The sequence below is a fragment of the Abramis brama genome (assembly GCF_963993115.1).
Source record: "Abramis brama genome assembly, chromosome: 1".
Classification (NCBI taxonomy): Eukaryota; Metazoa; Chordata; class Actinopteri; order Cypriniformes; family Leuciscidae; genus Abramis; species Abramis brama.
The window spans coordinates 42204-57808 of record NC_139963.1 but is presented as its reverse complement, the minus strand read 5'-3'; the positions used below and the strand labels follow the sequence as shown (position 1 = coordinate 57808).

Sequence of the window (15605 nt, the reverse complement as noted above, 5' to 3'; positions counted from 1 at the left end):
GTTCAGTGACATTTTTATTTGTGCATGATAGAAAGCACAACGTGAACTCCAAGAAAACGCTATGCTTGAGCAAACAGTTTGTGCATAGGCTACTACAAATGATGCCTGTGAAAGAGACTGTGTGAACGCATTGAATAGGATATGTTTAGCTGGTGAATAGCATAGGCTACTATTACACAGTAGCGATAACGTTAAGCACACCAGAATAAAATATAATATTCAGAAGTAAACAGCATAGCTGACTTACAGTTTCAGTTTACATCCACAAATGAATAAACGCGTCGATTCAGGGAGCAGTGCAAAGTGCCCGTGCAAAATCAGTTTTTGTGTGTTTTTAGTAATTGTTGGTTTGGTGTGTTTGAGTGCTCATTGTTACAATTACACAGCAAAAGTTCAGTGACATTTTTATTTGTGCATGGTAGAAAGCAAATACTGATACTGACATAATGACATACAATAAATGTGGAAAGTTTAACTACACGATTCAGGGAGCAGGCTACACAGTGAACTCATAGAAAACACTACTTAAGATCCACTGCTTTCTACGACCCTCTCTGTCTCTGGTCCTGGGGAGTGGCCAGTTGTGCTCACTCAGTGTGAAGTGTGTGCTTCTTTTACCGAAATATATTAACAATATCTTTTGCATTTCTAATTCAAACAACGTCATACTTGGCACTGCACTTACTCGTGCCTGTAGCAAGACACCTGTCAAGTTTGAAATCCATCGGACTAACGGTTCGAGAGATATGCGAATAACACACACACACACAGGGTCACACACACACACACACACACACACACACACACACAGACAGACAGACAGACAGACGTTGCTGTAATTTATAGATAGATGTATGAGGAAGTGATTTACTGTTGAAGAAACATGCAGGTTTTATAGTGTTGTTAAACAAAGATTGGTAATTAGTGATGCAATATTTGATGAAGAGGGGAAAATAAACTTTTATTTATTTATATATTTTAGGTTTGTAAAGCACCTGGAATGAAGGTATCCTTGCGGCAGTCATACAGCATACCAGGAAACAGAGGTCTTCCTAGAGCTGCCACTTGAATGGTCTGTGATGCCAGGGCTGCAGTAAATAAATAAAAGGTATTATTTATACTTAGAATATTTATCATATATTAACAAAATTATATATGATGGTAATGAATACTGTTTAACTGTTTACCCGCCAGCATTTTTGAAAAAAGTTGCTAGCCACTGCCAGCATTTTTGATCATTTTCACAAAATTTTCATGATCCCAGAATATTTTGTTGTGTGAATATCTCAAACATGCAACATTTCAAAATAAAGAGCACACCCTCTGCTTTAAAAAACAAAAAGGTTTTATTCTAGCTCTATGCATTTCCTTTTTAAGTTAAAAAAGCAACAATTTGAGCAAAAAGCTGAAAAAGCAAAAAAAAGTTTTTGTCAAAGACTATATCTAGATCTAATTCAGAACGATGATCAAAACATAGATGGATAGAGTAGAGTCAACACCCTCAAAGCTTGCACAGTCCTATAGCTTGTCCTGGGTTGACTTTTCATTCAGTAACATTAGGCAGTTTGATTAATGTGCTATTTAATGTTGATGAATGAATGTTTCTGTTTCTTTTTCACCTGTGTTTTGATCAGCAGATTCGGTACTCTTTCAGAAGATGCGTAATAGTGCCCCCTACCGTAAAACAGTGAAAACACGAAATGCCGGAAATTTCCGTCAATGGTGAAGAAGCGTTTTGTCACAAATGATGGAAATCTCCGTCAATGGCAGGGAAAGAGTTAATACTGAAGAAATCCATTTTAAAATAAAGATGCAAGCAGCAATATAGGGTCAAGCAAGCACTGAAGCCATAGCAAGCACATGGCATGGCAAAGAAAATGGTCATAGGAAATACAGATTTAAACTTTAAACTTTAACTATAATTATATCATATAAAATGCTTTATTTGCATGTACACATTTAAAAGACGCTTTTATCCAAAGCAACTTACAATAGAGTGTCTTACATCAATCACCAAAGCGAGCTGTGCTTGCACCTCCTATTCAGGCAGGCACAGCAGTTCCTGCTTTTGGCAGAAACCAATCTGCTCTTCCAGAGGGCAATTTACTTTCTGGCTGAAGATTTGGAAACTTTGGGTCTTGTACCTGAAAGGTAACAGCTCATAGATTCTGATCTCTCAACTGAGGATTTTGAGACACTTTTGACTTCCAGAGCTCCCACCACAAGAAAATTGTATGACCTAAAATTGCAGAGTTCCTTTGTAGGATCTTTCTGTGGTCCTGGAAAGTTTTTTTTTAATTTTTTTTAATTTATTTTATTTATTAGAGGCTCCATTTGAGCCTTGAGAAAGGCTGCATCTACTATAACCAATCCAGGCTCTTAGGATTTATGTCGGGCCAGTGGCGTACATTCTCCTAATCTTTTGCAAGTGTGGATATCTGCAGGTTGGAGTAGTGAGCATGACGAAAGGTTGGGGCATGCCGAATGGTAGGTGCGTGTGGAAGGGTCTTTATTATTGGTCGCGAAAGCTGTCGACCAAGGTGTGTGGCAGGGTTAGTTTCTGTTGTAGCAATTCACACCTCCAAAACACACCTCCTTTCTGCACGCCCAGTGCTCTGACCTGCAGCTACCCCTGTCTTGTTTTCTGGTCTGCTTTAGTAACACAGTCACCAAGCAGTGCCTTTCCCATTGGATTGTAGATGCTATCGCTCTGTCCTATGAGGCTCTCGTAATGGCTTTGCCTCTGGAAATCCACAAGGAGTGTAGCATCTTCTATAGCTCTATCTAGGGGTGGGCCCTGACATAAGGTTTGTGCTGCAGCCGGCTGGCCCTCTCCGCACACATTATGCAGGATTTACAGTCTGGACATGGGCTCAACCCCAGGGTCACAGGTCCTTCAGGGTTTACCAAGTCATGTCTGCATTCAACAGTTGTCTGTGCCAGTATTACACAGCCTTGTTGAGCAGACAATCTTCCTTAGTGTGGCAGCGTTGGTAATGACATTCCCATAGTGTCAATGCCATGACAGAGTTGAGTTCCGAAAGGGAACGTTTCCGGTTACGCATGTAACTTGGTTCCCTGAAAGGGGAACTAGATGCTGTCATGGTGTTGACACTATGGAAATGTCATTACCAACCCCTCTTAGGGAACCAGGTTATATACGTAACCTGAGACATTTTTCCTTCAAATGATATTGAATCTGTCCAGTGATATTTTTGATAGCACATTCACATTTTGTAACAACATTTCAATCTTACCTGGATGTTTTTTGTTTCCTTTGTCTGCTAAGAAATGAAGTCCTCTGGTGTCTTTATTTAAAATCTGAAGTTCATCAGGTTTGGGTTGTAACACTTCCTATTTTTGAAGGAATAGTTAAAAAAAAAAAAAGTTAAAAAAAAAAACTTCCACAAAGGTTTTTTATCCTTAATCTCATGAAATACATCTGGTTACACTTGCACACTTACCTGTGCATTCACCGCAGCTAGGGTCGCCAACCATAGATATGTACAGTAGATGCAGCTCGGCTGCTTCAGGTACGTCAAAAGTGCCGCCATCTTGGAATCGTCAACAAGGAGACCTGTTTGAATGTCAATGTGAAGGAGATGCCTGTCACGACCTTGTCTTGTTTAGTTTCATTGTCATATTCTGCTTAGTTTCCCCTGTCACCCTTTGTTCTCATTCTTTGTTTGTTGTTTCTTAAGTGTTCCTTTCTAATTATTTATAGTTATAGGCTGCCTGCATTTTTCTTATAAAGGTAAAATTATTATTATTATTTTAATTACTATATTATATTTATTTTTAAATACTGTAATTTTATAATAATGAAATAGTGCAACCCTACAAGTAGGCACAATGTGAATGTCAAATCGCAATTTTAACCAGAATTTAACCAGATTTCCCCCCTAAACTGTGCAGCCCCATTTGCTCCTGATTTCAGCAGGTTCACAGTTGTTTTTTTTTTTACAGGGACCAGATGCCACTGATGAGTCCTGCTGACTCCTCCTAACCTCTCCTAACCTTCTCTGATCAAGTCAAGTCAACCTTTATTTTTTATAGCATACAACCGAAGTTGACCCAAAGTGCTTTACAGATCAAGCAAGAATAAACTTTTTTCTTTTTAAATACAACATCATACATTATATCAGCTTCAAAAACCCATTTCATGATCTATTCAAAGCCAAACAAAGCAGATATGTTTTTAAAGAAGACTTAAAAATGGCTAGCGATGAAGATGACCTCACATGGAAAGGAAGACTATTCCATAATTTCAGACCCTTCACCCAAAAGGCACGGTCACCCTTAGATTTATAACAGCAATGAGGAACTGTCAATAGCAATAGGTCAGAAGACCTGAGTCTCTAGTTGGAGAGTAAGGCTGGGCATACACTGTGCAATTTTCGTCCGATTTTGAGCCGAAATCTGACTCGTGTGACTCTTTTTCGGGTCGGGTCGATTTTCAGCTTTGTCATGCGTAGTTTATCGCACAGTGTTCTTGCAGTGTATGGGGGGATACGAGAGGCGATAAACCTCTCCTGACCGGCAATCGGATGGTCGGATGAATTTCTGGCATGTCAGATATTTTGGTTGCTCCTCGTGACTAAATCGCACAGCTGAAACATGAAACATGGTGCCGCCGCGTTCGGACGCCGTTCTGGTTGCTCCGCTTAGACTGTGTTTTTATTTAGTATTTTATTTAGAACTACTTTTTTCTTTTGTACATATAACATCTGCAGTGATTATGTATGATAGTAGAACACTTTTAACCATTAGAAATCATTTTAATTACCTAGTGAGCGATGTTTTATCCATTGACCCAGCGTGGCCACCAGAGATTCTTCGTGCTATGGAGGGGAATAATAGCCAGGAGAAAGCTCCTCTGAAGCGACGGAATAAAAAACACAGAGGGAAACGTGCTGGGGTATGGAATAGACTGAGGACTAGAGCACATAGTCCACCTTTGCCCAGTATCCTGCTTGCCAACGTCCAGTCACTTGAGAACAAAATGGATGATCTGAGAGCTAGGATAAGATTCCAGCGGGATATCAGGGACTGCAACATCCTCTGTTTGACCGAAACATGGCTTACCCCGGAGGTACCGGACGCAGCTGTAACACCGTCCGAAGATTTCTCAGTTTTTAGGATGGACAGGACAGCTGAGGCTGGTAAAATCCGGGGAGGTGAGGTATGTTTCATGATTAACAGCAAATGGTGTGACCTAAGAAACATCATCACTTTGTCCCATTCCTGCTCGCCTCACCTGGAGCATTTAACGATCAAGTGCCGCCCGTTTTATCTGCCACGGGAGTTTACGTCGGTCATTGTAACGGCCGTTTATATCCCACCTCAGGCGGACACAGATACGGCCCTGTCTAAGCTCCATGACATGCTCAGTGTGTTTTTAAACCGTCATCCGGACGCTGCCATCATTGTGACTGGAGATTTTAATAAGGCAAAACTCAGACAGGTAATGCCAAACTTTTATCAACATATCTCCTGTCCAACCAGAGGGAAGAACACACTGGATCACTGCTATTCGCAATTCAGCAATGGTTATAAAGCTAACTTGCTACCGGCTTTTGGGAAGTCAGATCATGCCGCTATCCTTCTAATACCGGAATATAAACAAATGCACGTGCGGGTGGCTCCAGAGAGGCGGGTCGTGAAACATTGATCTGCCCAATCAGAACCCATGCTGCAGGATGCGCTCGATGACGTGGACTGGGATATGTTCAGAGCTAGTTCTGGTGACGTCGATGAGTTTGCGGATGCAGCTATCAGCTTTATCGGCACTCTGGTTGAGGATGTAACACACACCATCACAATAAAAACTTTTTCTAACCAGAAACCATGGGTTGATAAGACGATCAGATCAGCAGTGAACGCGCGCACAGCTGCGTACAATGAGGGACTTGTGTCAGGAGACATGAACAATTACAAAGCGTCATGTTATGCTCTCCGACAAAACAAAAGTACAGAGAGCGAGTGGAGTCTCATTTCCAACTTGATGACACCCGACGCATGTGGCAGGGACTGAGGACTATTGGTGCATTCGGAGGGGGACCCACCGCTGCGGTAAGTGCAGACTCTTCTCTGGCTGATGAGCTTAACATCTTTTATGCACGCTTTGAGACAAACTGCTCTAGTACTACTTTCAGTTTGCCAGTGTGCAACACTGGGGAAATAGATATTGGCGTCGGAAACGAGCGCACGATCACGGTATCGGAAGACGAAGTTCGTAGAGCTTTGAAGCGTGTGAATGTCAGGAAAGCAGTTGGCCCGGACGGCATTCCGGGTCGAGTGTTGAGATCCTGCGCTGAGCAGTTGACGGGCTTGTTTACATCTATTTTTAATGAGTCTCTCACTCAGTCAGTGGTACCCACTTTTTCAAGAAATCTGTAATTGTTCCTGTGCCAAAAAATAATAAGCCCTCTTGCCTAAATGATGATTGACCAGTGGCACTCATGTCACAAATTATGAAGGTTTTTGAGAGGCTTATCAAGAACATAATTTGCTCCTCCGTCCCAAATAACATCGATCCACTCCAGTATGCCTATCGTCCCAATAGGTGTACTGAGGATGCTGTCTCTCATATACTACATGCCACTCTTACCCATACTGACAGCAACAAAGGGAATTATATGAGACTACTATTTATAGATTACAGCTCAGCTTTTAATACCATAGTTCCCCTCAGACTGGTCTCCAAGCTCAGGGGCCTTGGTATTAATGCCCAGCTCTGTGATTGGGTCCTGGACTTTCTCACGTGCAGAACACAGGTAGTGAGAGTGGGTCAGACCATTTCTAACAGCATTACCCTGAGTACAGGATCACGACAAGGATGCGTTTTGAGTCCCCTGCTCTACTCCCTCTATACGACTGTGTGTCCTTTCATAGCTCCACTTCAATTGTTAAATTTGCAGATGATACAGTTTTGATGGGTTTCATTGCTGATAACAACGAGACTGCATATTTGGATGAGGTGGAGAAATTAACGTCATGGTGCCAGTTAAACAATCTATCTCTGAACATCAGTAAAACCAAGGAGATGGTTGTTGATTTCAGGAAAAGGCTGCAGCGGCACTATACCCCCCTCAACATCAGTGGGACACCAGTAGAGAGAGTGAGCAGTTTCAAATACCTTGGAGTGCATATATCTGAGGATTTGACCTGGACTCATCATATTCAAGCCCAAGTAAAGACAACCAGAAAAAGGCTATACCATCTGCGGTTGCTGAGGAAATTTGGGGTTTCCCCTGCAATTTTAAAAATATTCTATACTGGGGCAATAGAAAGTACATTGACATATTGCATCTCATCATGGTTTGGAAACTGCTCAGCCAAGGATTGTAAAGCCTTAAAGAGAGTGGTGCGCACAGCAGAGCGTATAACGAAGAATGCTCTTCCTTCTATGCAGGATATTTACAACCGACGGAGCAGGGTCAGGGCGGTCAAGATATACAAGGACTCCACTCACCCTGGAAATGCATTGTTTAAACTGCTGCAATCAGGTAGACGCTTTCGTAGTCTGATGGCTAAAACAGAGAGGCTCAGGAGGAGCTTCTTTCCTCAGGCCGTCAGACTACTCAACTCGGACATAAAAAACATGGCACTTTAAGGACTCTGACGACAAAATGGTTAATACATGGCACTGCTTATGCAATTTACTAGTAATTATTATTTGTATATTTATTTAATTGTTGTATCTTTTTAAATAATATTTAGGGTATGTTTTTATTGCACAGTCTATAGGAATACCAGGCTTACATTTCACTGCTTGTTGTATGAACTATAACTGGTATGTGACAAATAAACTTTGAACTTGAACTTGAACTTGAAGCAGAGCTACGAACCGATTGCCCTAAACTCATTAGCTGTGTCCCAATGTGAAGACTGCATCCTCCGAAGGCCGTATTCGAAGGCCGGTTGCGTCATCGCGGCGCGACGAAACGTCACAACGGCGCGACGAAGGATGTCCCAATTCAAAGGCTGCACACTTCGGAGGTCGCATTTGAAGGCCGATTGCGTCACCGCGGCACAATGAAGGCTGTCCCTATTCAATACTGCATCCTCCGAAGGCCGTATTTGAAGGCCGGTTGCGTCATCGTGGCGCGACGAAGGCTAAAGCGACGCCAAATGCACCCTTCGTTTCCCCGTGAAAGGAAGGATACATAAATGGACACTTAGCGGACTATCCTACCCGATCCTACCCCATAAGTCATTGCGCGCCAGTGACGACAGCATTTTTATTTTAAAAAAAATGACGGCCGAGAGTTTGGTGGCGGACGGCAAATTCACATTCAAATGTAAGTATTATGTTTTCATTTACTCAAATAGCTAGTGAAACCTGAGTTAAAAGCCACAAGTTTTTCTTTCTTATAAACTTCATCTTAACTCCTTCGTCACCATTGCGTGGCTTCATTTGTCAGGTGGTCCGAGGCAAAACTTGTGCTAATATTAGTTTAATAATTGTTTCAGGAGGCAAGGAGTCTAGTCTAACTTGTGTGAATAAGAAATATCACTCACCCTATAAAGCCCACACACATAAGAAAAGCAGTAGATAAGGCAATGGGGTTTCACTTTTATGTGTTTTTGTAGTGCTGTCATGCAAGCTATATACAAAGGTTTTAACCACATTATTTGAGTATCCATAAATATGATTTCTGAATATGAATATGATTTTAAAAATACAAAGTAAGAAAGTTGAGATCATATCTTTGCTGAAATGTATTGTGCTGTTGTTGTTAACAAGCCATGGTTAATTTGCTCTGCCTTAGGATTGCACGTGTTCGGGACAGGAGAGGGAGTGAGTGGGAAACCCACTGCTGAAACTTGGCCCTGGTTTGTCCTCATGGATGAGGTGTTGGGACAGATGCATTGCACTGTCCTCATTGCCTGAATCCCTGAGGACACACCAGGGCCGAGTTCAGCAGTGTGTGACCAAGAAGAGGAGGAGCCAGAGGCAGCACCAGCATCAGCACCAGCATCAGCACCACGAAGAAGGCGAGACAGAGAGGACGAGTTTTTGGACTTGATTAGAGAAGACATATATATATTCTTGTTTAACTTTTTTTCACTTATATTTTTTAAAAGGAAAAAAATTCTGTACATTTATTTCTTTTTATGCAACTTTAAATGTGTAAATAAAAGAGAATTCATTGCTCTGGACATTGTTTATTTTTGTAATGACAGTCATAATTTCTACATGAAACAAATTATTCTATACCTTTTTTTTCCCCCAACTATTTACAACATATGTTAAACATCTCAAAATCAACATAAACATTTAAATTTACAGTACATAAAATAAGAAAAAATGAAGTAGACTTTTATTCAGCTGAGTGAGAGACCCTGGTGTGCTGCTGGACCGGGATGGGCTCCACAATAGAGACCCTGGTAAGGCCTCCTGCTGGTGGGACATCATCTGGGATGGTCTCCAGAGTGTTTGACTGCATATTTTCACTATCCACTAAGTTGTCTACCAACAGGTTTGCTGGGCTGCCTCATGGAATAAATATTGAGATACTTTATTACACTAAAGTACTTTTAATAACCACTAATACTGCATTGGGGAAAAACTACTAGTCATATATTTCAAACCTTAGTTAAGCAAAATTATCTTGCATACTCTAATGTACTTAAGGCATCAAGAGTAAAAGTAAAGGAATTCTGCAGGAAAAAAAAAAACTTGTTAGGGTTTTTATGATGGTTCTGCTTTTATATTACTGCATATGTTGCATTTTACTTCTGAATATTTTCAAGGTTGATACATTTAAACTATATACTTTTGTGTAGTTTAATGTAAAACAATGCATCATATTGTAAAATAACATAATTTTGTAGTGTTGCTGTCCTGTGTGGGAAAATTACTTTGAGTATTAACGAAGTATGTAGTTCCTTACATACCACCACTGGTTATTTTTAAAATTAAAGTAACAAAATGTAGGCCTATTGTCACAATATTAACAAATTGTTGCTAACTACTGCTCCGTCACATTTGGCGCATCTGAAGCGCTCGGACCGGTCTAGCCTACGGACGATTGTTCTTGTCGCCTAGCAACAGTGACTGACAGCTGCCGATGAAGAGCGGGAGTAACATTCGCACTGGACTTTTTATATTCAACTGGGTTTTATATTCAAATAGGGTTGAAAACCTGTGTAAATATATTTACCATGGTCCATTTATGTGCATAATAAAAAAGAATACACTAGCCTACAAAATCGCATCAAGGTAAGATAGGCTATAAATGAACATTTGAATCTTCGGCTAAGCTGAAAGTACATGACCTGAAACATCCTTAATACCATGTCCTCCAGTAAAATATAAAACATAAAAATGACAATAGCCAATTCAGGCTCCATAGCTGTTTACTCAATTATATCAAATGAATTATCAGGATGGCAGCTGTCCTCTCGCACCGTTGCTTGCCGCCTGGAGCGGTAATCGGGAACACCTGGCTGCGCAATTAGGAAATCCTACGAAGGCTACATGGTGCGTCGTTCGGAGGACGCATAGGCTGCATCCTTTGAAGTCCGCGGCCTTCGCAGGATGCAGCCTTTACATTGGGACACAGCTAGTGTGTTTTCCCTCACTGCGCCTGTGCGAAAACAGAAGTGTCACCATTTCATCTTTAATGTAGCAAGAAAGAAAACAAAAAGAGGGAGATCTTTAAGTTCTGTAGATATCAAACTAGCCACAAATTACTGTTGCTTACCTCCAGTTCGTGTTGCAAAATGGATAAACCATATTACCCATGTCTTTCAAGCCACCTGTGATGTAGCTACACCCTGTCTCTTTTATTAATTTGTTAAACAATGTTCATGTTACACAAGCTGTTTTTGAAATAAAGCTGTTTTTAATTTTCATTGGTGACTGTTACGAGCCCATCAAATGAATTAAAATGGAACATCATAACATATAAAGACCACAGAGATTCAGTGACGGTGCATAAATTATTTATTTATAAATTATTTAAATAATGAATAATTTGTCATAAGCAGAGCATGGTGGTAAAAGAAAGTAACAAAACAAACAAAAAGATTACCCTGCACCCACATATCTACCGGAGAAATAACACTTGCCTACCTCCCATTCGAAAACAAAAGACAATGTTCTCCGTGAGTATTCCGGGTCCTCTGACTACTACCCTAACTAATCCTAAACTAAATAACATGTGAAAAACCCATCACCAATTACCACCAGCTCTAAATAAAGTTATAAACTGAATCTAACAGACGTGCATTCCACTCCGGGAACGGGCTTATGAAACACAATCATGAAGTCGACACAAGAAACTCCATAAAGAGGCATAACGGGCCGAGCACACGAGACACCTAACCTTAACCCTAACCCTCACCCTAACCCATCTGAAAAATGCATTAAATATAATTCTGAAGAAATATTGGCAGTAGATGAGTGAATAGACCGGGCTTTACATAAAGGCTGAGTGTATGTAGGGCGAGGGCAGGTTGACACAGACTCAAATATGATTGAATAATGTCAGAAATGCCAGTATATAAAATTTCTAAATTGAACACAGAAAGACCATACAATAATACCAGATCTAATGTATGACCCTTGTTGTGAGTAGGATCAGTGATGTGCTGTACAAGGTTTAGTGACTCAGTGAGTGAGCTAAATTCATTTACCAGCAGTTGTGATGGACAGCATACATGGATAATAAAATTCCCAAGAGTGAGGAGTCTGTCACCACGAGTCACCAGTCCAGAGAGGAAGTCCGAAAATTTTGAATAAAATCCTTGTTAAATTTGGGAGGTCTGTAGACGAGTACACAGAAAACAGGATCCAAGATGTCAATTTTTTACAACTTGGCCTCAAAACTGGAATACATGTCCATAGATAGCATTCTGCATTTAAAAGAGTTTTCAAAAACAGTAGCGACGCCACCGCCGAGTCCTGAAATCCGTGGGGAATTTAGAAAGTCGCAGACTGGCGGTGTTACATCCCCCAAAGCCATTTGTTCGCCGGGGTTTGGTTTACGCTCTGTTGTTATGGATCGCCATCACTGTCCTGCATTCTCATTGGTTTACGCTCTGTTGTTATGGATTGTCATCACTGTCCTGCGTTCTCATTGGTTTAGGAACTAAAAATCCTCGCAGATATCATTTCTTTCTAAAAAGGAACATAGTTGTGAGGATGCCGCCTTTTCTAGTATCTTTGACAGAAAAGGTAGATTCGAGATCGGCCTGTAATTGACTAATTCTGTACTATCAAGTTGCGTTTTTTTTAACAAGGGGTTTAATCATAGCCAGCTTAAAGGTTTTTAGTACGTATCCTAGTGAGAAAGATGAATTAATGATATTAAGAAGAATTAACATTCTGACTCATTCTGCTAGCACAGGACACACACACACACACACACACACACACACACACACACACACACACACACACACACACATATATCAGTAATATAAAAGGTAAAAGATAATATAATAGTTAAATACAACTTTGCACTTTTTAGTATTTCGAGTTTCAACTTCATGGTTTCAAGAAAAAGGCAAGTCATCTACATTTATATAGTGCTTTTAACAATGTAGATTGTTTCAAAGCAGCTTTACAGAGATATTACAATATTTTCACAATTACTAATGTCTATCCTCTGAAAACTTGCTTTAACTTTTTCTTTCAGTGAACATGTAGATTGATTCGCTGAGCATTGTATTAACCTTCTCTTAACCTTTACTCCAAAACACACTTGACACTGCCTGTTGATATTGTTTTAAAATCACATCTTACCTGGAGTCTCTGTTCCTGATATGGTAAGAAGTCTGAGGCTGTAGTTAAAGTTCTGCTACTGATGAAATGTCTCATGAAAAAGTGTGTTGTCAGAAAAAAGTATTCTCAGAAATGTTGAGAAAGGTTGGAGGGGAGGAGCCCCAGTGGTCATTGCCCCTTTGACCTTGAAATGCTTTCTGGCAGTATACAATCATTTTTGGCAGTATTCTGTGTTTGTGTGGCTACAGTGCCAGGGCTGAATTTTTGTCCCAGTCCGCCCCTGCATATAGGCCTACAATATACATCAGATTATGTTATCTTATATCCCACCTGGATTTAATATCTTATATCCCACCATAGCAGACAATATAATCAGGGCATGGAGGCGCCGGCGCGATCACTTGCATTGCACGTGAACTGATGCTCGTCTCATAAATGAACCAAAACTCAGCGTATAGGCTACATGCCTCACAGACATGAGAAATATATCATTTGTGCCAATGAGGCCACAACTCGTGTGATGTGTAGTCTGGTAAACAGATTCACATACTGATCAATGATATAAAATATACAAGTATGTGATCATAATTAAAGTAATTGAGAAGAATATTTTAGGTGTTCTGTTTAAAATATATATAATTTATATTATAGGGATGTGTAGTGTTAAATCATTTTAATAATGCTTCTTCAATAATCATTTCCCTTTTTATGCATCGGATGAGGTTTACATTTTTTTTATACTGCATGACATTCGAAGCTTCTAACGTCATCAATCACATGGTAGTGTCATTTCGATACAAGCATCGGTACAGTGTGTGATACAATAGTGCTACAAGGCTTAAAGGCAGGGTAGGCAGGTTTTTTCTAAAAAACTTTTTCCCACTTTTTCTCTGCCATAATTGTGATTCTTCCTAGCTTCCATGCCTCTTCCCCTCCTGCGGGTGTGCGCATGTGGGCAGCTCCTGTAGCGGCAGGGGTGGTAGCCAAGGTAGCGAGGGAGAGTGACAGTCACCCAGCCAATCATTTCATTCGTTCCGAATGGAAATAAGTAGCTGTGTTTATTGCAGCCCTGAGAGGACTACAGACACTCGATAATTATGTATTGGTATATAAAGACAGTTTAAACAAATTTTGGAAAAAGTTTTTTAGAAAAAACCTGCCTACCCTGCCTTTAAGCCTTGTAGCACTATTGTATCACACACTGTACCGATGCTTGTATCGAAATGATACTACCATGTGATTGATGACGTTAGAAGCTTTGAATGTCATGCAGTATAAAAAAAATGTAGTATGGCGATAAATCAATAACAAAAAGAACCAAGCACACAACTGATGCTGGCTCGCGCTGTAAATGACTTTCGCGAGAGGATAACAGATCTACATGTGATAAAACGGGAACTTGCGAGTTCATTCAAACCCTGCACGTGCGCATGACATCTCCTCTGCACGCAACACAAGCCCTCGCGCGCGTGCGCATGATCATTCCCCATGCTCTCGTGCTTGATCTCCCCTCGCCTGCTGCTTCTGCTCGCTTGAACACTTTTATTTTTGGCAGTCGAGGGGCGGGACTTACCGTTTTAATAACCTCAAATGTCACTGGAAGTCAGTTGTGATTGGACGCCTGACCAATGACCCGTAATTCACTTGAAAGTCTTACTAGTGATTGCATCATGTTGTTAAGAGATATTTACAGACTGTAATGAGGCATTTTAATGGTTATTAGCATTGTAAATCTACCAAAACTCTTATATATTTTTACATTTTATATTTATAACACTTTGATTTGTGTTATTGGCATTAAAATATCTAAAATTGGAGAAAAATGGGAATGCAAAGTCATATTTGCTGTAGTTCACCACTACATTACCACTATACTTCCATTCGACACTATTTACGTTTACCCAACCAAAATTATATTGGATCTGAGAACCTCATAAATGTAAAAAGTGTCCATTAAATAGTTGTAAATATAACAAGGGCTTGAGATGAAAGATAAATTACTTGTTTATATCAATAAGCAAGAGTTGTTGTGTAAGCTTTTTGTTATCATCCTATGTATTGCTATTATGTCAATTTCGAGTGGGTCATTATTAGGGATGGGTGCCGAAACCCGGTATTAAACGGGCCCCGGTGCTGAATTATGAAAGACTGCTGGATCGATAAGCTCGGACGTTATCGGTTCTGCTGTCGGTACTGGAGAAATTAAGAAAGTACATGGCTATTTATTATTGCTATTAAGAAATTATTATCTTGCAAATTTAATCTTGCCAGCCACTTTTATATATAATAATATTGAACCATTTGTCTGTGATGCAATTTTGCTAAAGAGAGAGAGTGTGTGTGTGAGAGAGAGAACGATCTTTCACGCGGAGCCACGGCGCGCACAACACAACAGCCCTGCTTAAAGGTGCCCTAGAATTTAAAATTGAATTTATCTTGGCATAGTTAAATAACAAGAGTTCAGTACATGGACATGACATACAGTGAGTCTCAAACACCAGTGTTTTCTCCTTCTTATTTAAATCTCGTTTTTGAAAAACACCCCTGAAAAACAGGCGAATCTCCACATAACACCGACTGTGACGCAACAGTCGGGATCATTAATATGCACGCCTCCAAAAATTTGCATATGCCAGCCCATGTTCAATGCCAGGTGGAACTGCGCCCTCCCAGGACCTATAACGTTACCTAGGCTACTTTCACTTTCAAAAATTCATCATAACCGCGCGCGCGATCTGTTTGCAGTCGTCGAGATGGATGCATGTGTGTGGTAGAAATCTGGAATTATCTGAATAAAATATTGTGAAAGGCTTATTTGCTGCATGCATTTTCATGTTGGATAGCCGCAGATGTGGAACTTCATTGCCGA

At 40.4% G+C, this 15605-nt stretch overlaps 1 protein-coding gene across 1 annotated transcript in view; it reads right to left on the bottom strand.

The window, feature by feature from the left end:
• LOC311090926 (neoverrucotoxin subunit beta-like) overlaps positions 1–12917 on the bottom strand; it is a 35617-nt gene extending 22700 nt beyond the window's left edge. The window contains exons 1-4 of the mRNA XM_084126563.1: positions 12758–12917; positions 3465–3577; positions 3258–3354; positions 996–1088 (exon numbers count right to left, since the gene is read on the bottom strand). Of these exons, the coding sequence (XP_083982689.1) occupies positions 996–1088; positions 3258–3354; positions 3465–3554 (280 nt within the window). The 5' untranslated portion in view covers positions 3555–3577; positions 12758–12917. The remainder of the gene's footprint in view (positions 1–995; positions 1089–3257; positions 3355–3464; positions 3578–12757) is intronic.
• Positions 12918–15605: the final 2688 nt, after the last annotated feature.